Raw genomic sequence first — 22,303 nt, forward strand, 5'->3', positions numbered from 1 at the left:
CTGTGGGCTGGTGTCTCAGTGGTTCACTCCCCATTGAGGAGGGGGCTTTGCCCCTCCCAGTGCCCTGCTGTGTGTGGGTGGGAGGGCAGGGGTCAGCCCTGGGCTGCAGGATCTGCTGTGGCCCTGGCTGTGTCTGCAGGAGGGGAGGGCAGCAGGGTGGGGGTCCTGCAGCTCCTGCCCGCTCTGGGTGGGAGCTTTGGGCTCGGCACAGGGGCTCTGTTGGTGTGGCTGTAGAATGAGAGGGTGGGATGGAGCTGGTCAGAGCTGGGGAGGTGCCCCTGCTGCTGCCCCTGCCCAGTCTGTCTGCTGGTGATGGAGGGGTTTCATTCTGCTGCACTGGGCCCCTCTGTCTGTCTGTCTGTCTGTCTGTCCCATACTGCAGGGCTGGGGGCTCTGGCAGGGTTGGGGGCACCCCAAGTAGCAGCTGGGGCTGCATTTACAGGACACAGAGAGAGGGGAAAGGGTTTGGATCACGGAGATATAGGAGGGAGCAGGGAGCCCCCCGCCCCAGCTGCCTGCAGTGGTGCCTCTGCTGCTTTATCACCCTCTCCTGGCGCTGAATTATTGAGAGTGTTGCTCTCGTTTATTGCCGTGCTGGAGGAGAGCTGCCTCCAGCCTGGTGCTGCTCTGAATGTGATTATGGGGCTGTGGATGTCAGAGCCAGCTGGGCCCCCGAGACCCATCTGCTGCCCCCCTCACTCCTGTGCTTCCCTTATCCTTATTCATTCCCTCCCTCCCTCCCCGCCTGGCTCTGTGCTGGTGGTCCCCCTGCTCCTTCCAGCTGTGCCCCTGGAGGACAGAGACTGAGAGCCTGAGGGAAGCAGCACTGCCTGCCTGCCAAGCCAGGGGCAGCAGGGCTGGTGAGCAGGACCCCAGACCCATCCCCAGGGCCAGGCCCCGGTGCCAGGGGTGGCTGAGGTTTGTGTGCAGGACCCCTGACCCATCCCAGGGTGGCTCGGACCCCTCCTGCCGTGTGCCATGTGCTGGCACCTGGGGTGGCTCGGACCCCTCCTATGGTGTGCCCTGTGCTGGCACCTGGGGCTGCTGCAGAAGCCCTCCTGTGGGGCACAGGGCTGCCAGTTCAGAGGGTGCATTACTTGGGTTCGGTCACAGCCCCCTCCTCACCTGGGGAGGCCATACCTGGTGCTCCATCTCTGGGATTCAGAGCAGGCGCTCAGAGTGTCTCCAGTGACCTCTGAGAGCTGCAGGAGGAGGAGGAAGGAGCAGGGACAGATGGAAGGTTTAACAGGGTGCCAGGGAACCTTGTCAGCCCCTTCTCGCTGCCCCAGCTTGGGGCAGGGACCATCCCTGTGGTGCTGGGGACGTGGGACCTTCCTTGCCATGGGATGGATGCTCCTTGTCACACAGCAGCTCTGATCTGTCAGTGCCTTCATCTAATTGCTTGATGTCTTCGAATAACTACTAATGAGCTTCTAATTAATGAATGCCTTGGCTTGGGGGCATTTTGAGTGGGTGGCAGGAGAGGATTAGGCTGGTGCTGGTGTCCCTGGGTGCTGTGGGCTGCCAGCACTGCCCTCACAGGGTGACCCCGGGGCTGGAGCGCCTGATGTCCCAGCGCAGCCTCGATGGCCCTGAGGCAGAGGCCGTGTCCTGCCTGATCTGCAGCTCCCTGGCAGCTCTCAGGAGTGCCAGCACCCAGCTTTGCCCTGTGGGGAGTGCTGCAGGGACCAGGGGGTCCCACCAAGCACCAGCAGCCCCCGGGACACCCAGTGCCCCCGTGGCTGTGTGCTGTGCCCCTCAGCAGGTCCAGGACATGGCATCGTGGCATCGTGGCATCATGGCATCATGGTATCATGGCATCATGGCATTGTCCTCTCTGCTGGGAGAGGAAGCACGGGGCTCCCAGTGCTGCCAGGTGTTGGAATTCCGCTGCATCCTGTGGGTGGGAATCTGGGCACGGAGCTGGGCAGCAGCTCTGACAGGTGCCCAGGGCTGGGTGCAGGGCCCTGGCACCTGGATGTGCCACAGCTGTGCTCAGTGGGGCTGGGGGCTCCTGGCAGACCCCTGGGCTCGTTCCTCGTGGATGAAGCTCCCAGATGTCCCAGGGTGTCCCTTGGAGCAGGCCTGAGCCTTTCTGCCCTTTCCCAAGGAGAGGATGGCACCGCTCTGGCTGCCTCGGGCCCCTCCCAGCAGCTCTGCACTGTGCAGCACGTCCATCCCGGTGCCTGGAGCAGCCAGATGGGCTGTGCTGTCCCTGCCAGGTTCCCTCGGGGGTCTGGGTGTGTGCCCACCAGTGCTCCCAGTGCAGGCTCTGTCCCTTGGCCCCGGCACTGGAACAGTGGCCAAGGCCACTCCTGTCCTGGTGCCGTGTTGTTCTCCCTCTTCCAGAAAACAAAACCAAGGAGCCCTGAAGGGTTCATTTAAAATAAATAAAAAACTGGGAATTGTGCTGATTTGAGGGAAAGGCAGCCCCATCCTGAGCGGGGGAGCGCAGTGCCAGCCCGGCCCCGAAGGGCAGAGAGAGATGTGCTGAGAACTGCAGCCCTGTGCAACTTCAGCCTTTGATCGTATATCTCACACGTGCCCTTTGCTTTCCCTCTGCTGATATTTATTAGGTTTAATTTTACTGGGACACGGCTGTAAGTGAGACAGATGGAATGGGGTCTGTGCGCCTGGTGAACACATCTTAATTAAACAGATAAATAAACTTTCCTTCCAGGAGGCTTCAGTTTCGGAGGGGCTCCTCGGGGGCTGCGGCTCTGCGGGGCGGGCACAGCCCTGGTGCCACCACTGCTGGCTGGCACTGTGGCACGGTGTCACCAGGGGCAGCAGGGTGAGGTGGTGCCAGCAAGGTGTCCCTGTGAGCTGACAGGGTGCCACCCTGCCCATCAGTGTCCCCGCTGCAGAGGGACATCTCTGCGGCCGGGCACGCCTCGGGGATGGCAGGAGAAGGGGGAGAGGAGACTCCAGCTCTCCTCAGCTCCCAGAGCTGTGCCCATTCCGCTGCTGGCTCAGGGCAGTGCCAGCACGGCCAGGAATGCCTTTGAGTCACCCTGGCCGGAGCGGCGCGGGGGAGGATGGGCACATTACCTCATCCTGGAGCCGCTCCTGCCTCACGTGGTGCGCTTGGTTGGGCACCGCAAGGCCTCCGTGCCAGGCATGCCCTGCCGTTGTCACCTCCAGAGCTGCAGCGCAGCCAGAGCGGCCCAGGCCCTTTGGAGCTGCCTGCTTGGGGTGCCCCTGCCCTGCACGGGGTCTGGGGGGTCTGGGGGGGTTCCTGGGGGAGCCCCTCTCCCCTCAGCTGCACCAAGGGCTGTGCAGGGACACGTTTGTCCTTTCAGAGCTGTCCCACATCCTCCCCTGGTGCTGGAGCGCACAGAGGGCATGGCATGTGAGGGAAGGGAAGCTGGGCACCAGCAGGAGAGTGAGGTGTGAGCATCATGGTGTGCCAACGGGGCCATGGCATCTGTCCTGGTCCTTGGAGCTGGAGGGGGAGCGGCTGTGGTGGGCACCCATGGGGAGCAGTGCCTGGGGATGCTGTTGGCAGCAGATGTCACTGCAGGACCTTTTTGGTGCCCGGTTCCACAGGGTGGTGGTGGTGACAAAGCCTCCCCCGGGCCTGGCATCCCCTCCCCAGTCTGGGTCCCTGCAGTCCCCTTGGAGTGCATTCCCCCAGTGTCAGGGCCTGCTGGGAGGGACTGGCACCCCCTTGGCCCCACACACGTCTTTCTCAGGGTGGCTCTTGCAGAGCTGCTTGCAGCAGGCTCTCCCCGTGCCTCCGGGCCGGCCGTGCCACACACGCTGCTGCTCTGGAGTGTCTGCAGCAGGAGCCGTAGCACTGCGAGTGTACCAGGACACTGCAGCATGTCACTGTGCCTGGGGATACTGTGGAAAATCCCAGCTCCAAACGGCTGGTCGTGTGCTGGAGGCTCCGGCAGGGACGGAGCATCAGCAGCTGCTGGCACAGCCCTGCCTTTGTGCATCCCATTTGGCCGAGACGGAAGCCGAGCCGAGCCCAGGTTTCGTTTCCTCCATGCCCCAGCACAATGCCAGCCTGGCAGCCTCGGCGCTGCCATGGCTCCAGAGCTGGGCACGGCGCTGGGCACCAGGAAGGGACCCACGGCAGCGCCGGGGCTGCAGCGGGGCCGGGATGGTGGAGTGGGACGGGACCCGAGCGAGCACACCCGGCTGTCCCTCGCGGGCACTGGCACGGAGGGTATTGCCAGGGCGGCTGTGGCAGCGGCCGGGGTGGTGTGGATGCGTCAGGGCAGCACCACAGGGCCCTGGGAAACGCCAGAGCACCTCTGGAGCCCTGCTGGGACTGACCTGTGCCCGCCAGCGGGCGGATCCTGGGGCAGAGGGTCCCCATGGCTCTGGGGAGCGCAGGGAGGCAGTGCCAGGGGCAGGGCCCCATGTCACCCACCCCAAGGGGCAGGGCCCCATGTCACCCACCCCAAGGGACAGGGATCCCCGCAGGGGGCAGGGGTCCCTGTGTCACCCTAAGGGGCAGGGGTCCCCGCAGCCCTCCGTGCCAGGGGGACGGGCAGGCAGGCGGGGGCTCCCTGGGCTCCCACACCTTGGCAAGGCTGGGCAGTGGTGCCCGGGGCATGCGGGCAGCGGTGAGGCGCGGCCCGCTGCGGGCTGCCCGCGGCCGCGGGGCCGTGCGGGGCCGTGCGGGGCCGTGGCTCCGGTGGCCCCGGTGGCTCCGGTGGCCCCGTGGCTCCGGGAGGCGGAGCCGGGGCTGCCGCACGGTTCCCCTGCCCGGAGCGCCGGCGGCTCGCAGCGGGAGCGCGGCGGAGCGCACGTGTGCGGCGGGCGGGGTGCGCACGGGGGATCCCCGGCAGCCCCGCCGCCCGCCCCGCACGGCTCCGCGGCACCGGCTGCAGCGCCGGAACCCCGGTAAGAGCCTTGCTGGCCGGGAGGGAGCCGGCCCGGCCCGCCCGGCCCATCCTGCCCCGCTGCCTCCCCAGCGTGCGGCCGGGCGGCGGGGCCGGCGGGGAAGCCATCTGCAGCGCGGCGGCGGCGGAGGGGTTAAGTGCGGGATCAGCTGTTCTCATGTCATTACGGATTCTCTTCATTTTATACAGAGCTCTGTTTGATGTCTGAATGCACAGGGGACTCCCCCTCCTCCTCCAACTCCCACCCCTTTTATTTCGCTCCCGAGCCCTCTCTCCTTCCTCCTCCCCTTCCTTTCTCTCCCGCTCCGCTCTGGCTCACGCACACCCTTTGCAGACCGTGCGCTCAGTGCCAGTGTCTAATGGCCCCGAAGTGAAGAGCCAGGCGCTGCTCCGGCGGCGGCGCGGCCGGCCTGCCGCAGATGAACCCTCCTAACTAGCGCCGAGGGGTCGGGAGGGACGGCGAGCAGGGGAGAGCCCGAGGGGCCAGCCGGGAAGACGAGGATAGCGGTGGATAGCGGTGTGCGGAAGAGGACGGACCCGCGAGCAGCTCCACGGCTACCTGTCGACACATGCTGTGCTCCATGGCTAACTCGGGCTGCCTCCTTGTCTCCAACTCAGGCATGCTTCCTCACTCTCTCCCCTGTCCTCCAGCCTTCCTCTACCTCCAACAGGTAAGCCACCCTCTCCAGGGGATTTTTTTGCTTTCCGGTTCGCACGTGTTTGTGGCTGGTTCCCTCTCGGCAGAGGGTAAGAGCGTGGCAGCTTCTCGCAGCCTCCGGCAGCCAGGGATGCTGTTGGTGCTCGGCCGCAGCTTTGGGGTCTCTCGGTTTGCCCAGGGGGAGCAGGGCAGGGCAGGGCAGGGCAGGGCAGGGCAGGGCAGGGCCGCTGGCACGGCTCCAGCGCTCCCGCCTCGCGATGATGGATGCTCGGTGAGGAACGAGGCTCCTGCGCGGCCTGAGCAGAAGGGAAGTGATGAGCTCATGTGTGCACACGTGTGTGCACTGTGTGTGCGTGCCCACGGCCGGGCATTGGCTGTCCCGCTGTCGCTGGAGGTGCTGCAGAGGGACTGGGGGCACGTGGTGCCAGGCGGGTGCCAGGCTAGGGTTTGCCAGCCCAAACAGAGGCTGCTGAGGTTGTCAGTTTGGTCCTTCACCTGGGCCAAGGTTCCGCTGTCCCCCAGGGCTGCCCTGGTTCCTGTGCTGGACCCTGACTGCCGGGTTTCTGGGCCCACCATCCCAGGGGAAGCGCGGCTTGGAGAGGCAGCATCTTCCTCAAATGCCTCTGTGCTGCGTCGGAAATCCCGTCTGCCAGCCAGGCAAACCGCTCCATTTGTGCTTTCAGGAGTTTAAAAATTCATGGCATCCTCGCTGCACTCGGCGTGGCCGGCGCGGTTCAGCCAGCGGCGAGGACGGGCACGCGGGTGCCAACCAACAGCCCTCACCCCGGCGGGGAGGCCGAGGAGTGCTGGCTCCCTGGGGTGTCTGTGGCCGGTGTCCGAGCGGGGTCGTGGCCAGAGCGCGGCCAGGGGTGGTGGGCATGGCGAGGCCCAGGTGTCTCTCCCATACCGGTGCTGGCCGTGGGCGCGGGGGCTGCGGCAGGGCAGCCGAGGCAGGGCCAGGGTTTATTGCACCCAGAGCCCGGGGACAGCCAGGGCTGAGCTGGGTTTCACCCTCCCCAGAGCTGCACTGGGGCTGCTGCACACTGACACTGAGCAAACCTGTCCCCAAGCCCCCACCTGTCCCGGCGATGGTTTCTGTCCCTAGGAGGGAGCACAAGGATGCTCTGGAGGTGCAAGGCCCTGTCTGCAGCATGGGGGATGTCTCTCTCCAGCTGGGATCCCCTGTCCCTGGCCACACAAGGGGCTCAGCTGTGCTCCCCGTTGCCCTGTGGAGCGCTCTGGCAGGGCTTGGCCTGGCTCTGGCAGCAGTGGCAGTGACAGCACGGCCCAGCCGGTGCTCCCAGGGCCTGCAGGGCTGGGAGAGAGGAGCTGCAGGTCCCTGGGAGGCAGGAACTTCCCTGGGCGTGCAGCTCTGCCCCTGGCAGCCCCCGGTTCTCCCATCACCCTGCCTGCTTTGCTTTGACCGTGGTGTTCCGCATCTCTTCCTCCCTGCTCTCCCAGCAGCCTCCTGCTCCTTGGCAGCAGCTCTGGACTTGTGAGCCAGGAGGACGGTTTTGTTACAGGATCTGGAGTTGGATTTTCACCCAGCTGATGAGCACGATGGAGGTGAAAATCTCCGTCCCCTTCCTGGGGTTTATGCTGAGCTGAGGTTCTGCACCCAGCACCTGGGGACAGCGTGTGTGACAGTGTGTGTTACAGCAAGGTGTCAGGGACAGGGACATCACTGGAGACCATCACTGGGGCAGGGGCATGGGCCATGCGTGGCTGATGGGCCCCTCAGTGGCTGTGCCTGGCTCCTGCTTTAGCTCTGGGTTTGCTCTGGGTTTTAGGCTGCCCACCTGTGCCACCTGCACCCCAGGAGCCCACAGGGAGCAATGCTGCCTCTGCCTGGGGCACGTGCCCACCCCAGAGCGGCTCTGCCAGCTGGCCTGGCTCACCTCTGTGCACCTGAGAGGGTTCATTTCACCTGACTTTCCCTGAGTTGGCTGTGCCAGGGGCTCTGGGGGGACTTGGTTGTGACCCCCTGGGTTACAGGTCCCTGTCCAAACCCTTTGTGGGTTTGTAAGGAGGTGTCCCATGGTGGTGCCTGAGTCAGTGACCAGGACTGAGTCTGGGGCTGGCCGGTTGGTCAGGAGCTGGGTAATGCCAGGATCTGCATGCAGTGAGTGCCCTCATGCCCTGCAGACAGGGCTCTCCCTGCCAGGAGCCTGTGCCTGGGGGGTTCCTGAGGATGCTCTGTGGCTCCAGCCCCAGCGTTTGCAGCTGGGCTGGCATTTCAAGGGATGACCAAGTAATGAAGCTCTCAGCAAAACTTCAGTTCTTCCAGCGCCAGGGAGGGCTCAGCAGTGCCAGTGGCTCTTGCAGGAGCTGAGGTGCCTCTCAGCTCACTCTGCTCCATTTCCCCCATGTGGCCACCCTGGCCTGGACACAGGAGCTGTGGGTCTGTGGCATTCTGGGCTGTGCAGCCACACCGTGCCCAGAACTGCCCCTGGCACTGCCCTGCTCCACGGGCACGAGTTCTGGAGGGCAGGGCCAGGGCAGGGTGGGTGCAGGTCTGCAGCAGAGCAGCCTGGCCCAGAGGGAACGCTGCATCCTTCCCTGGGGCTTGCAGGGACATTTGGCTCTGGCTCAGCGAGGGTCTGGGTGTGCAAGGACCCTCTGGTGGCTTAGTTTGGTTAACAAGGATTCAGCCACTGCTCAGAACACATCTCTGCTGCTGTGGGTGAGCAGTGATGGCTGCAGGACAGGGCTCGGTGCTGACCCAGGGCAGACCCTGAGGCTCAGCACCATTGCTGAGCCCTGCACAGCCCTGCTGCAGCCCCGTGCGGGTGTGAGCCCAGCCCAGGCTGACAGCCAGGTGTGTGAGGCGATGCAGTGCTGTCCCTGGGGTGCTCCTGGCTCAGTGCTGTTCCTGGGGTGCTCCTGGCTGGGAACATCCCCTGCTCCCAGGCACACCCGCACAGGAGCCCTGGCTGAGCAGCGCTGGGAAACAGCCTCTGCAAACCCTGCTTGGAAAATTCCTTTCCAGAAGGGCTGCTGCCAGCTTTAGCGTGGTGTATTTTTAGGGAGCGGGTCTATTCCGAGCGGTTTCAGCAGCGGGCGCGTTTCAAACCGGGTTTGTCCCCCTGCCCGTGCCTTGCAGGGCTGTGAGACCCAGCACGGCAGCTCCTGCTCTGCCCAGGCTGTGCCAGCTGCCCTGCCCGTGAGCACAGGCCCTAGAGCCCCCAAAACATGTTTTCTGCTTTGGGTTCTTCCATACTGAAAACACTGACATTAATTTTAGCTTTGCAAAGCTGCTTTTCCCACAATAGCTGTGATTTTGGCCCACACTGCCTGGCAATGCTCTTTTTATAGGTATATTCCTATTTTTACGCTATAGTGATGGGTGAATGAGTAGATTAAATTAGATTTAGTATCTGTCATTCCTTAAAGCATCACATGCAGTCGGAGGGGGGGTGTAACAAGGACAGGCTAATTAGCAGAGCGGGTGCAGGCCACCCCCAGCAGTTCCAGCAGCTGCACACCCTGGCCCTGGGGCTGCCCCCGCTCAGGGGCCACCATCCGCACTGCAAGGTGCTTTAAACGTGGCTGTGTGTGCAGCCAGGGCTGGCAGGGCGCTGGGTGCTCAGCTGGGCACCTCCAGGAGCCCCAGGGTCCCTTGGCTGCTGTCCCCACGGGGATGGGGGCTCCTCTGTGGGGACACTGTGTCTGTGGCATGGTGGGCTGCCGTGGGGGAGCCAGGGGCACCAAGGGGCACCGTAGCCCCTCCAGGAAGGGCATTGGTCACTTCAGTGCTGCTGGATTTTGTAGGCAGCTGTGGGCCTGGGTGCTGGGAGGGCTTGGGGAGCTGTGCCAGTGCTGGGAAGGGTGCCTGGGCACAGGAGAACTGAATGTCCCAGCAAGGAGCTGGATCTTCCAGTGCTGATGTGAGCCCGGCAGCGTGGGGTCAGGGTCTGTGCAGTCCTGGCCATGCCGTGGCCACTGACACAGTGATGTGACAATGCCTTTGAGCAGGGTGGGAGCGGTGGGATGGGAGCTCTGGGCTGGGAGCTCTGGAATGGGGCTGTGGGATGGAGCTCTGGGATGGAGCTGTGGGATGGAGCTCTGGGATGGGAACCCCGGTCTGGGGGCTCTGGGATGGAGCTCTGGGCTGGAACTGTGGGATGGAGCTCTGGGATGGAGCTCTGGGATGGAGCTGTGGGATGGAGCTCTGGGATGGAGCTGTGGGATGGAGCTCTGGGATGGAGCTCTGGGATGGGAACCCCGGCCTGGGGGCTCTGGGAGCTGCAGGATCCCCCCTCCAGTGCCCATGGGCAGCCCTGGCAGGGCTTTAGGCTGCAGCACCTGCCTTGGCATTGCAGGAGCCAGCAGGGAGCAGTGTGAGCAGCGTGCCCCTCACTCCTGGAGCAGGGGAAGGGTTGTGGTGGCACCATGGTGCTGTGGGCACTGCCAGGCTCAGGGCTGCTCCCACACCAGCCCTGTGTGCCCAGCCAGGATCCACAGCCGGGCTCTCAGCACAGCCTTCAACAGCTCCCGTGGAAAATCCAAACTGGGGAGAAAGGAGTGGGAGCAGGCGACAGTGGCAGCTTATTTGTGATCTGCATTGTGTGGGGAGCCCTTAATTAGAGGTAATTAGACTAATTAACTTGCAAATGAGAAACTCGTCTTTTCCTCCTTTTCTTTTACAAGAAAAAACAGGAAAGACGAACAACAAGATAAATATTGAGGCTAATTACGTTGTACCTGCTGCAGAGCCCTCCACCCACGGGAGGCCTGGCATGGGTGCCGTCCCTGTCCGTGTGTCCTGCTGTCCCCACTCAGAGCTGCTCACGCTGCCAGGCATGTGTGCCCATGGCCCTGTGGTCCCCTCTGGTGGAAAGGGACATGGTGTGTGTCCAGCAGGGACATGGTGTGTGTCCAGGAGCTGCTGGGGACAGTGGCCAATGCAAGGATCCAGTGGCCAGGCCCTGGCAGTGGCAGTGCCATAGAGGGCATGGCCCCAGCACTGTGCCTGGCACACTCGCTGCCAAAGCCATCCCATCCATCAGAACGGAGCAGGGATGTCCCCTCTGACACCACCAGGTGACACACGCGCTGTTCCATCTCCAGGAGCTGGGATGTCCCCTCTGATGTCCCCTCTGATGTCCCCCCAGGTGGCACACCCGCCGTTCCCAGCCCTTCCCTCGGGCCATCTCCGCTTTCCCCTGCTCTGTGCCGCACAGCCCGGGGGTTCTGTTAGCACAGCCCGGTTCAAATGTCTGATTAGTCTGTAGGAGATCGAGGGGTCAATTTTCCACAGCTCCTTCCTCTCCATTTAACTAATTTAACCGCACGATTGTTACAAATTTCATTTTATTATAGCGCTGCTTCTCAGTCCAATTGAATTACCAAAATCTCATTTTCTCAGAAGTGCTGAATATGTAATTAGAGGAAAAATTATGCTCCTGGCTGCCTATTAGAGAGGGCTGCGTGCAAGCACTGTCCAGGCACTCACAGGGTCCCTGGTGCCACGAGTGCCCACACAGGGCCAGCAGGTGCCACCCACAGCTGTGCCAGTGCCCCAGCATGGTGACAGGGTGACAGTGACAGGGTCAGTGCCTGTGCTCTGCAGGTGCAGGACCAGTGTTCAGCTGGGTTCCTGGCGCCCTGTGGGCCAGGTGTGGGGCTGGCAGGGGCGCTGCTGTGGGGTGTGGGAGGTGTGGGGCAGGTGTGGGACTAGCAGCGGCTGGGGAGCTGCTGTGGGGTGTGGGAGGTGTCAGGCCAGGTGGGCTCTGGCAGCCCCACGGGAGGGTTCTGGAGCCCCAGCCCTTTCCAGGGGAGCCCAGCAGCTGCCCCAGGCCCGCAGGAGCAGCAGAGTGCTCACCGTGCCGTGCCATGCCATGCCGTGCCGTGCCGTGCCGTGCCATGTGTGGGTATCTGCATCTGGCACTGCTGCCCACAGAGCTCAGGGGGTTCTAGGTCAGCTCCAGCCCACCCTGGGCTCTGCAGCCTGGTTTGTGCCTCCTGTGCCACCTGTCACAGCCTTGTGGTGACCACTGGGGACCGAGCATTGCTGGGAATCCCAGCCCAGGCTGCGAACACCGAGTGTGCCCGGGGGCAGAGCTGTGCCGGGGATGCCACCAAGGGACTGGTGCCCCTGCAGCTGTGCCCGGGCACCGCTGGCACCAGGTGAGCCAGTCCCGTGGCGATGTCAGGCTGTGTCGTGGGGACCAGAGGGCTGAGCAGGGCTGAGCATCCCGGAGCTCCGTCCGTTCCTGCCCCACCGTGTCCGTCCCGGCGCTGCCGTGTCCGTCGGTCCGTCCCGGTGTGGGCAGGGGTGGCCGGAAGCCCCCCCCAGCACCCCCGGCTTGCCTTGGTTACACAACATTATCATTTCATAATACTCTGAAATATACATGAAGTTGGCTGAATGCAGATGAAATTGCACCATTTACTTCATGAATATTTCATGAAGCCTCCGCTCCGAAGTTTCCAGCTGGCAGAGCTGGGAGCGGGGCCGGACCGTGCCCCCTGTGCCCGTGCGAGGTGACAGGGACATGTGTGCTGCCGTGTGCCCGGGCCAACGTCCTGTGCCATCGCCACTCCTGGGTGTGCCATCGCCTGCCTGTGCTCCCCAGGCTGCCAGGGCAGGGGCACAGCAGCGTCTGTGAGCTGGGGACACGGGCAGGAGCAGGGCAGGGGGTGCAGAGTGTGGGAAATGTGTGCCAGCCCAGGAAAATGGTGTTTCCCATGCCAACAGGCTGCTCTGCTTCCCCTCCTCCTCCTCCTCCTCCTCCTCCCCCTCAGGTGCTGCCTGCCCACTGGAGCTCTCCTTTCCCACCGCAGCATCCCTGGCAGATGCCATCACCCACCTCTCACCCTCCCTAATGCAGACATTGAGTGCAGCAGCTGCTGCTGTCCCTGCAGCCCCTTCCCTGCTTCCTGCACAGGCTCCATCCCCATCCTGCCCCCCAGGCCTCTGTGGGATCGCTGTGTCCCCACTCTGGGTGTAAGGGACCCACCACAAGCTCCCGGCATCCCCGTCGTCCCCAGCCCAGTCCTCTGTGACCCCACTCTGGGGGTAAGGGACCACCACTGGCTCCTGGCATCCCCTGGGTGGGCAGGGGCAGGGCTGGTCCCTGCCGGGGCTCTTTTGAGCCCCCTGCCCGCAGCCAGGAGCCTGCACAGCGCCGGGCACTGCTTTGTATGGATGGCACAGCTCTGGGGCTAATGAAATATTTACAGGTCAGTGGTTTTGTGAGAAATGACAGGGATCAGTCAGTTCCTTTTCAGGGAGTAATTTTCCTCCCCTCCGCGTTCTGTGTTCCGTGTTGACAGTCATTAGCATGGGCAGGGGCCGAGGGGGAGCTGTGTCTGTCATGCTGTGAGTGAGTCCTGCTGGGCACGGGGTGCCTGCATGGCACAGGTGCCATAACTGGGCAGTGCCATGCTGTGACTAGGCCATGCCGTGCTGTGACTGGCAGTGCTATGCCATGGTTGGGCAGTGCCATTCCGTGACCAGGCCATGCTGTGCTGTGCCACCCCTGCACCATCAGCACTGTGCAGCACAGCTAGGGCAGAGCTGTGGGCAAAGTTGGCTGGTGGGAGTTGCCCTGGGCTGGAGATGGGACTGGGGTCAGGCTGAGGCAGCAGGGTGGCCGTGAGGCTTGGAGGAAGCTGGCACGTCCATGGCAGCAGGAGGGGACAGATGCTGCCCCTAAGCCCAGGCCCTCCTGGGTGGCACTGTCACACCGGGCTGGCACCACATCTGTCACAGCCCAGGTTTGGTGGCCCTCTGTAAGCGCTCGTGGCTGGCAGCTGCCCCATCCTTAGCACTCAGGTGATTGCTCTGACCCTGTGCATCCAGGGCTCCTGGCGCTGTTTCCTTAGAAAGGAGCACAAGTGGGAATCGGTGCTGTCAGCCCCGGGCTGCCAGGCACCATCACCGAACTGCGGCGTCGGCAGGAACCGGCCCCACGCTAAATGACTGGAAAGGAAATGGCCTGGATTGTGCTGAGGAGGCAGAGTGGGGCGGGAGGAAGCAAGTGGAGCAAACAAAAAAACTTCATTAATTAAAGAAACTCGTTAATGAGGGACATTTAATCAGCTAAAGATGATATCTACCCCCTGCCTGCTGCGGCAGCCGCTGCGCAGGGCTGGTGGTGCAAGGCTGAGCTGTGGGCAGGGCAGGGGACACTGCACAGGGGACACCAGGCAGGGACACGGGGCAGGGGACACTGCACAGGGGACACGTGGGAACTTGGGCTCCTTGTCCCAGCCTCTGGGACATCCCTGGGGCAGTGGTGTTTGAGCTCAGGGCTGTGCCACTGTCCTGCAGGTACCTGCCCGAGCAGGTGGGCAGCAGAGGTGCCAGGTATTGCTTGTGCCCCCTGTGCTGCCAGCTTTGCTGCAGGCTCAGGGCACTGATCTGTCTCGTTTTGAATGAGCCCAAGGGCTGTTAAGGACCAGAATCTCTTTTACTGCAAATGTCAAAAGCACCATGTGGGAGCATCCCTGTGCGCCAGGTGGGCTCGGTGCTGGCAGAGCTGGGGGTGTCTCTCAGAGCCCTGTCCCTGGCACCCACAGGCCAGCACTGTGCCCCAGGCTCCCTGCATGGCCAGGCACTCCGAGCTGGGGTTCTCTGGGTGCACGGGTGGGTCGCTGGGACCCTCTGGGTGCTCAGTGCAGGGGGACACCCCAGAAGGGGCTCCAGCCCCCTCCTGGGAGGGGCAGAGGGACCCTCAGAGGCTGCCGGGGATGGGGCTGTTCCAGTGGGGCAGGCAGTGTTGGGTGTGAGCTGGGCAGTGTGGTGTGCATGGGCAGCCATGGTGTCCGTGGCACAGCCAGGCCTGTCAGCGTTCCCTGCCCATGGCACCCTCACCACAGCAGCCCTGGCCGAGCAGCTCTGTCCCCATGGGGTAGCCAGGCCCTGGGAGCAGACAGGAGGTGCTGGAAGCCCTGGCTCTGTGGGTTTGTGCATCTGTGTCTCTGCAGCACCCGCAGCTCCAGCGCCACGAGCAGCAACCAGGGGAGCCTAATGGTCCCTGAATGAAATAGTGCCCGGGCTGACAGGCACTGCGACAGCCCCAGTTAATAACTGATACAGACGGGGCTGCTGGGACAGCCTGACGAGGGGCTGGCACAGGGGGACAGTCCCTGCTGACACCCTGGTCAGCGTGTTGGTGGCTGATCCTGGCGGCAGTGACAGCAGGGGCGCATCCAGGGCAGCGCAGGCAGGAGGGATGTGGGCTGCTCCTGGTTCTGCCCGTGCAGGCTGGAAGGGATGGGCACAGGGTGCCAGGATCAGGCAGGGAGGGATGGGCACAGGGGGCCAGGATCAGGCAGGGAGGGATGGGCACAGGGCACTGGGGAGGCAGCAGGCACTGGGACAGTGCCATAGGGACTGTCAGTGTCTGTCAGCTCCCTGGAGAACAGCTGTGTGCCGAGACCCAGGTGAGCACAGGATGGAGTCTCTGTCCTGCCAGGTGGAACAGCACCTGGGCCGTGGGCAGGGGCGGCGTGGGCAGCTCCCGGTGCCCGTCCCGGGGCAGGGCCGTCCCGGGGCTGGGCTCTGCAGCCTGGCAGCCCCGGCCCACACGGGCAGGTGCGTGGGGCTGGCGCGTCCCAGCAGCTGAGTCAGCGCGGGCAGGCGGTGCCGGGGCTGCCGATGGATGACTTGCAGATAGAGCTGCGGCGGGGCTGCTCCCGCTGGGGCTCCGCGTGTCCCCGTGGGCTCTGCTGCCTCCCGCAGCTGCCAGCGCATCCCCGGCCACCCCGCCATCCCTCCCCAACATAAATCGGTCACACACACATGCAATTAAGGAGCTTGTCTGTGCGGGCTGAGCCACAGCTGGGTTTCACAGGCCGGGGCTGCTGCAGCGCAGTGTGAACATCCGAGGGGCTGCGGGCGCTGCCCCCGGCCCTGGCACTGCCCCTGGGGGCTGCAGCCGTGCCTGCCCCCTGTGCGAGGGCGACAGGCTGAGGCTGTGGTGAGGATGGACAGGCGGTGGGTGGGTGGGTGGGTGTGCAGAGCACGCTGCCCTCCCAGCCCCTCGCAAACCCCTTGTGCCTTGGTGTGGGTGCAGCTCACCCCGTTTAAACAAGGCGGCCACGCCAGCTGCGTTAGAGCAAAGGGCCTAATTAAATATTTAGCAGTTAATTGATCCCTGTCTGGGGTTTGCCGAGGGGCCATCAGCATCCCTCCCTGGGCCCCTCCCAGCTGCCCAGCCGGGGCTGGTGCTGTGCAGCTCCCAGCACGGTGCTGCTGGCCCGGCTCTGCTTTGCCCTGGGCTGGGCTCCCTTCCCAAGGAGAGGGATGTGCCAGCTCCAGGAGTTAAACCCCACACGGAGGCCTCTGTTCTCCTACCCAAGGCCAGCACAGTGGGCAGGCAGGGCATGGGAGCGGGATAGGATGGGGCTCAGCTGCTGGCAACGTGACCCCAAAGCCAGCACAGCACAGAGACAGCCCAGGGCTGGGGGGAGACACCAGAGGCTGGGGGGCAGTGGGGTGGAGATGAGAGCCCCATCCTGTGGCAGTGGCAGCCCAGGTGTGCCGGCACTCAGGGGCATGCCCCGCTCTCTCGGCTGCCATCCTAGGGCAGTGCCATCCCAGGTGTGCCGGCACTCAGGGGCATGCCCTGCTCTCTCGGCTGCCATCCTAGGGCAGTGCCAGCCCCGGTGTGCCAGCACTCAGGGGCATGCCCCGCTCTCTCGGCTGCCATCCTAGGGCAGTGCCATCCTAGGGCAGTGCCGGCACTCAGGGGCATGCCCTGCTCTCTCGGCTGCCATCCTAGGGCAGTGCCAGCCCAGGTGTGCCGGCACTCAGGGGCATGCCCTGCTCTCTCGGCTGCCATCCCGGATCATAGGGCAGTGCCATCCCAGGTGTGCCGGCACTCAGGGGCATGCCCTGCTCTCTCGGCAGGGTAACCAGGACGCCACGGCCCCGCCGGACGCCATGGCCCAGCCCTACCCCCCCGCCCAGTACCCCCCGCCCCCCCAGAACGGGATCCCCGCAGAGTTTGCCCCGCCGCACCCGCACCCCACGCAGGACTACTCGGGGCAGAGCACGGTCCCGGAGCACGCCATGAGCCTCTACACACCAGCACAGAGCCACCCCGAGCCGGCGGGCAGCGACGCCAGCACGCAGTCCATAGCAGGGACGCAGACGGTACCGGTGAGGCACTGAGGGGGCTGGGGCTGTGGGGGCTCGGGGCAGTGCCAGGGGTACCGGGGGTGCTGGGGCAGTCCTGCTGCAGGGGTCCAGGGCAGTGCCAGAGCTGCCAGGAGGGCCCTGGGGCAGTGGTGCTGCCTGGCCCAAGTCCCACAGGGTACCAGGCTGGGTGTTCCTGCCATCCATCACTCCCCCGCAGAGCCCCCCATCGTTTCTCATCACTCGTAATCCCCTCGCTTGGCTCTGCTCTAGGAGATGGTGGCAATTACAGCGCTGGAATGCAGCACCAGCGAGGTGCTGAGCTCTGCGCTTTGCAGTCCTCCCACACGGCCCCGGGTGCAGCATCTGCATCCCCACAGCCCCAGCAGGAGGAGGGACACCCGTGGGTGCTGCCCAGAACGGGGGGAGCACAGGGTGTCCGTGGGCAGGCAGGGCCAGGCACAGGGCAGGGACACCCGCTGGGGCCGGGGGCTGATGGCAGCGGTGCCTCCCCAGCAGACGGACGAGGCGGCACAGACAGACAGCCAGCAGCTACACCCCTCAGACACCACAGACAAGCAGCAGCCCAAGAGGTTACACGTCTCCAACATTCCCTTTCGGTTCCGGGACCCCGACCTGCGGCAAATGTTTGGGGTGAGTACAGCTCCCTCCATCACACCCCTGCTCAGTGCTGCACAAACACCCCTGGCACTGTCGCCTCCCAAGGCACATCCTGCCCAGCCCTGTGTGAGGAGCAGGGGGTGACACAGAGCCCTTGTCCCCCTCCGCTGTCCCCTTCCCAGCCCTCATTAGGACTCAGAGCAGTGTTAGTTAATGAAATTTGGGATGACCCTCCCCAAGCCCTGTCAGAGTGGGAGCCATGGGAGGAACAAGGGCTTTCCCTGCATGACCCCGGGGGTGCCCAGGTCTGGCCCCAAGGCAGCGCTCTGCCCATCCCTGCACAGAGCCCCATGCCAGCAGCTCTGGGTGCAGGGCCAGCGGCTTTGCAGGCACTCACCCCTCTGTTCTCTCCACTTGCAGCAATTTGGGAAAATCCTGGACGTGGAGATCATTTTCAATGAGCGGGGCTCCAAGGTGGGTGATGCCCATGGCCAGCAGCATACAGCCAGTCCCGGGGAGGGTGCCAGTGGAGCCAGGTTGCCCAGCAGTGCTGTAACCTGCTCTGCCCTCCTCTCCTGTCCCGTGGGAGCCTGGCATGCCGTGCCGCGTTGGTGCCAGCTGGGGAGGTGGTGCAGGTCCCTGCACCCAGCACTGGAGGGAGGAGAGGGCTCGCTGTGTCCCACCACGGGCAGCTCGTGTCCCTCTGTGTCTGGATGTCTCTGTTGTATCTTCCCCGCTTTCTGTGCCCCTCTCCCAGACTCTTCTCCCATCTCGTGGGCGATTCTGGGGCCTCAGCCGGGACCCCCGGGGACCCCAGCCCGGGCTCTTCATCTCTGCACTGTGGCAGCCTCACCTCCTGCGCCAGCTCTCCTGATTCACCCCCTCTCTCTCTCTGTCCCCACACCCTCTCTCTGTCTCTCTCTGTCTCTTTCTTTCTCCTTTTCTCCTCTGCTCACAGGGTTTTGGGTTTGTAACTTTTGAAACTAGCACAGATGCCGACCGGGCACGGGAGAAGCTGAATGGCACCATCGTAGAGGGCCGGAAGATTGAGGTGCTCAGATAAGTGTGCTAGTGCCGTGCCATGCCTGCGTGTGCGTGTCCCCTGCCCGGGCTGGGGGTGCTTGGGGCAGCCCCGGGTGCCCAGGGGGCTGTGCCCAGCGCGTGCATGTGTCCCTGAATGTGGCACGGTGGGAGCATGTCTGCGGGAAGGTCGGCGCCTGGCACAAGGAGTGTCGGGCCCAGAGGACCCTCCCGGCTGCACGGAGAGCTGGGTGCCAGCTGGGGCTACATTCTGCTGGCACAGACCAGGCTGGCAGAGCCCCGTGCCCGCCCCAGGCTCTGCAGGGAGCTCTGGGGCTCTGCCCCGCATGCCACCCCCCTGCTCTGTGCTGGGAGGGAGCATCCACCCGCAGCTCCGCACCTGCAGTGCCAGCAGCTGCCCAGCCCCGCAGGCTTTGGTTTCTCCAGGCTTAGCACAGGATCAGGCTCTGCCCGTGTGCCAGCAGCTCCCCGCTGGTGGCTGGCGAGTGGTGGGGAACAGGGAGGCACATGGCAGAGGGAGTGGGACAGAATGTCCCCAGCAGTGCTGACGGCAGAGAGGGAGCCTGGCAGGGCACAGCAATGCCCCATGGAAAACATCATCCAACAAAACTGGGCAGGAGCTCAGGGGCAGCATGTTGGGCTCAGCCTGAGCATGGCACCGCAGCTCTGGGGGCACCAGCCAGCAGCCTGAGCCACGCTCACAGCTGGGGATGGAGGCCTGGGCTGCTGGAGGCGCGGGCAGGGCTGTGCACAGCGGGTGCTGCAGGCAGAGCCGTGTCTCTGGTGCACTGCATCCTCTGCTCCAGCACCCAAAGCAGCAGCAGCAGCAGCAGCAAGGGGAGCTGGCTGCAGCCGAGCGGGCCCTGGACCCAGCCTGGCAGCTCCATGTCCTCAGGCACTGAGCCCGTCCCTCTCTCCGCAGGTGAACAACGCCACGGCCCGAGTCATGACCAACAAGAAGGTGGCCAACCCCTACACCAACGGTAAGGCCAGTGTCTGGGGAGCAGGGCTGCAGCAGGCAGGGGCACCCCTGGGCACCGGCACTGCCTGGCTGCTGTGCAGCTCTGGCAGTGAGTGCCCTCCGCACTGCGGGCAAATGGGAGAGCAGCTGCTCCTGCCCAGTGCAGGAGTGCAGCCCCCATGCCCTCCCCCTGCCTGGGATGGGGCTGCTGCCCCTCAGGGCACCATGGAGAGTGCCCTGTCCTCACCAGCTCTCCCTGCCCACAGGCTGGAAGCTGAACCCGGTGGTGGGAGCAGTCTATGGCCCCGAATTCTACGCAGGTAAGGTCGGGCTGCAGCAGTACCTGCTGTGGGTTCTCCCCAGACCTCAGCTCTGCCCTGTGAGCAGCCCCTGGCCCCTCTCCCTGTACTTCACACCTGTCTGGACAGTTCCTCCTATCCTATCCTATCCTATCCTATCCTATCCTATCCTATCCTATCCTATCCTATCCTATCCTATCCTATCCTATCCTATCATCCTGTATCCCATCCCATCCCCTTGCCCAGCATCCCCACGGGACCTGAGGGGACAGGGTGGGCTGTGCCACAGGTGCCCGGTGTGGGCTCTGTGCTCCTGCTGTGCACAGCCCACAGGTGTCCCTGCCTCCTGCAGTAACGGGGTTCCCGTACCCTGCCACGGGGACGGCCGTGGCCTACCGAGGGGCGCACCTGCGGGGCCGGGGCCGTGCCGTGTACAACACCTTCCGCGCCGCGCCGCCGCCGCCACCCATCCCCGCCTACGGCGCGTGAGTACCAGGGGCTGCTGGGGGGGACGGGGCTGCCACGCCGCCCGGGGCTGTGCTGGCACTGCCAGGCCCGTCAGGAACGGGCTGCAGCTCCTGCGGCTGTGCTGGCACTGCCAGGCCCGTCAGGAACGGGCTGCAGCTCCTGCGGCTGTGCTGGCACTGCCAGGCTCATCAGGAACGGGCTGCAGCTCCTGCGGCTCCTGCCTGGCCACAGGCTCTGCCCCTGCAGCTCCTGCAGCTCCTGCGGCTCCTGCCTGGCCACAGGCTCTGTCCCAGCCCCACTCTGCTGCCCTGGGTGAGCCGCATGCTCAGCAGCCTCCTGCCCACCAAGGCACAGGGCATTATTCCAGCCAGGACGGGTGGTTTAATGGAAACCCAGCTGGGGTGGCGTTGGTCACAGACACATCCATGGCCATCTGTGGCTGCTTGGCTGCCCCCAGCAGAGATCCTGCTTTGGGAACCTCCTGCCCTGCCCTCTGCTTGTGCCCAAGTCCCTGCCCAGAATCCCAGCCCAGAGGTGCCTTTGGGGCCTGGACAGCCACTCCTTGCCCCGTTCAGTGCCCTCACCCCGCTGCCCTTGCCCAGGGGCTCTTACCAGGCTCTGATGCCTCTGCCTCGTTTCCAGGGTCGTCTATCAGGATGGGTTCTACGGAGCTGAGATCTACGTAAGTGACTCTGTGCCCAGGGCTGGGCTGTGACAGGGACCCCATGCCAGCACAGGGGGCATCACACGGGTCCCTGGTGGGCTCTGCCCCACCCCAGCCCCTTCCCCTGGGCAGCAGCAAGAGCATGAACCCAGCACAGCTTCTGCAGAGCAGTCTGGGTGGCACACAGCGCACAGGATCCTGTGCCCAGCCCTGTGCCCCTGCCAGCCCTTGCAGGGCTGGTGCCACACAGGATTTACAGCCTCAGTTCCTTACGCCCGCGTTTAACCTCCGTGTCTGAGCAGCCAGCGGCGATATTTCAGGCGGGCACTGAAGGATTTATCTAACGTGACACCTCATTAAAGCAAGCGGGGAGGTGACAGTCTCTTCTCTGGAAATTTAATTTTTTAAGGTTAATGTTTGTGAAGGCCCCTGGGGAATGGGAATGAGGCTGTTGCATGCGCAGTGGCATTGGCACCAGCCCCTGTGTGCCCCACACCTCTCTGTGCAGTGCCATGGGGCACCCAGCTGCCCCCAGCCCCACTCCTAGTGGGTGCAGCCCCTGACCAGTGTCTCTGTGCCCCATTCCCAGTGGGTGCAGCCCCTGACCAGTGTCTCTGTCCCCCAGTCCCAGTGGATGCAGCCCCTGACCAGTGTCTCTGTCCCCCATTCCCAGTGGGTGCAGCCCCTGACCAGTGTCTCTGTGCCCCAGTCCCAGTGGGTGCAGCCCCTGACCAGTGTCTCTGTGCCCCATTCCCAGTGGGTGCAGCCCCTGACCAGTGTCTCTCCCACAGGGGGGCTATGCTGCCTACAGGTACGCCCAGCCCGCAGCAGCAGCGGCCGCCTACAGCGACAGGTGAGCACCGGGCATGGCACCTGGGGGAGCCCCGTGCCACCCCGCACGTCCCACCCTGGCACCCCAGCTGCTGAGTGCTGTGGGCCAGGACAGAGTCAGGCATGGGGAGGGCAGGCAGGGACCCCTTGCTCCCCTCAGGGCTCGGCTGGAAAGGGTTGGCACCGCTGCAGGGGGAGCAGGGAGATGCCAGGGGCTCCCAGGTGCAGCTGGGAGGGAGGGAGGGCTCAGAGGGGACACAGGGCCCCAGCTCTGTCACTAACACCCTGCTGTTTGCTCCTAGCTACGGCAGAGTGTACGCAGCAGCAGACCCCTACCACCACACCATCGGCCCCGCCGCCACGTACAGCATTGGCACCATGGTAAGAGCAGTCCCTCGGCCTTCCTCTGCTTCCCGGGGGGCTGCAGGCAGCCCGGGGAGGGGTCTGGCACAGCGTGGGGCACAGGGCAGGGGCTGTGGGAGGGCACGGGAATGGCACAGCCCCTGCCTGGCTCTGTCTGCAGGAGAGGAACCCCCACCCCACACCCTGCCCCTCCTTCCCCTCACACCCCGCACAGTCCTGCCCACCCACACCACTTCAGGGGCCCAGCTGTGCCCTGGGCAGGCTGCAGGAGCCCTCTGCCATCCCAGTGCAGGACAGTGTCCCCAGGGCCCCTCGTGCAGCCACACACGGGGGGCACCGCAGCCCCTCGCACACCACAGCTCTTGGCCAGCTCTGACAGCATCAAAGATGAAAAGTTGCACTCACGGCTGGGATCGCAAAGCCAACCTGCCTTTTTCTGCCTTTTGACT

At 64.4% G+C, this 22,303-nt stretch overlaps 1 protein-coding gene across 15 annotated transcripts in view; it reads left to right on the top strand.

Annotated features, from left to right (window-relative positions):
* Positions 1 to 22,303, top strand: part of RBFOX3 (RNA binding fox-1 homolog 3) — a 121,412-nt gene that overhangs the window by 96,271 nt on the left and 2,838 nt on the right. For 8 of the 15 annotated variants that reach the window (XM_074554958.1, XM_074554960.1, XM_074554967.1 and 5 more), the window contains 10 exons: positions 16,379 to 16,630; positions 17,123 to 17,260; positions 17,648 to 17,701; positions 18,186 to 18,278; positions 19,191 to 19,251; positions 19,496 to 19,549; positions 19,881 to 20,013; positions 20,639 to 20,678; positions 21,452 to 21,513; positions 21,794 to 21,872. In XM_074554958.1, the coding sequence (XP_074411059.1) occupies positions 16,379 to 16,630; positions 17,123 to 17,260; positions 17,648 to 17,701; positions 18,186 to 18,278; positions 19,191 to 19,251; positions 19,496 to 19,549; positions 19,881 to 20,013; positions 20,639 to 20,678; positions 21,452 to 21,513; positions 21,794 to 21,872 (966 nt within the window). Of the gene's footprint in view, positions 1 to 5,193; positions 5,531 to 16,378; positions 16,631 to 17,122; positions 17,261 to 17,647; positions 17,702 to 18,185; positions 18,279 to 19,190; positions 19,252 to 19,495; positions 19,550 to 19,880; positions 20,014 to 20,638; positions 20,679 to 21,451; positions 21,514 to 21,793; positions 21,873 to 22,303 lie in introns of all 15 variants that reach the window. The other 7 variants (XM_074554961.1, XM_074554963.1, XM_074554962.1 and 4 more) reach the window with 4 other exon arrangements.

The sequence above is a fragment of the Zonotrichia albicollis genome, chromosome 19, assembly GCF_047830755.1.
Source record: "Zonotrichia albicollis isolate bZonAlb1 chromosome 19, bZonAlb1.hap1, whole genome shotgun sequence".
NCBI lineage: Eukaryota > Metazoa > Chordata > Aves > Passeriformes > Passerellidae > Zonotrichia > Zonotrichia albicollis.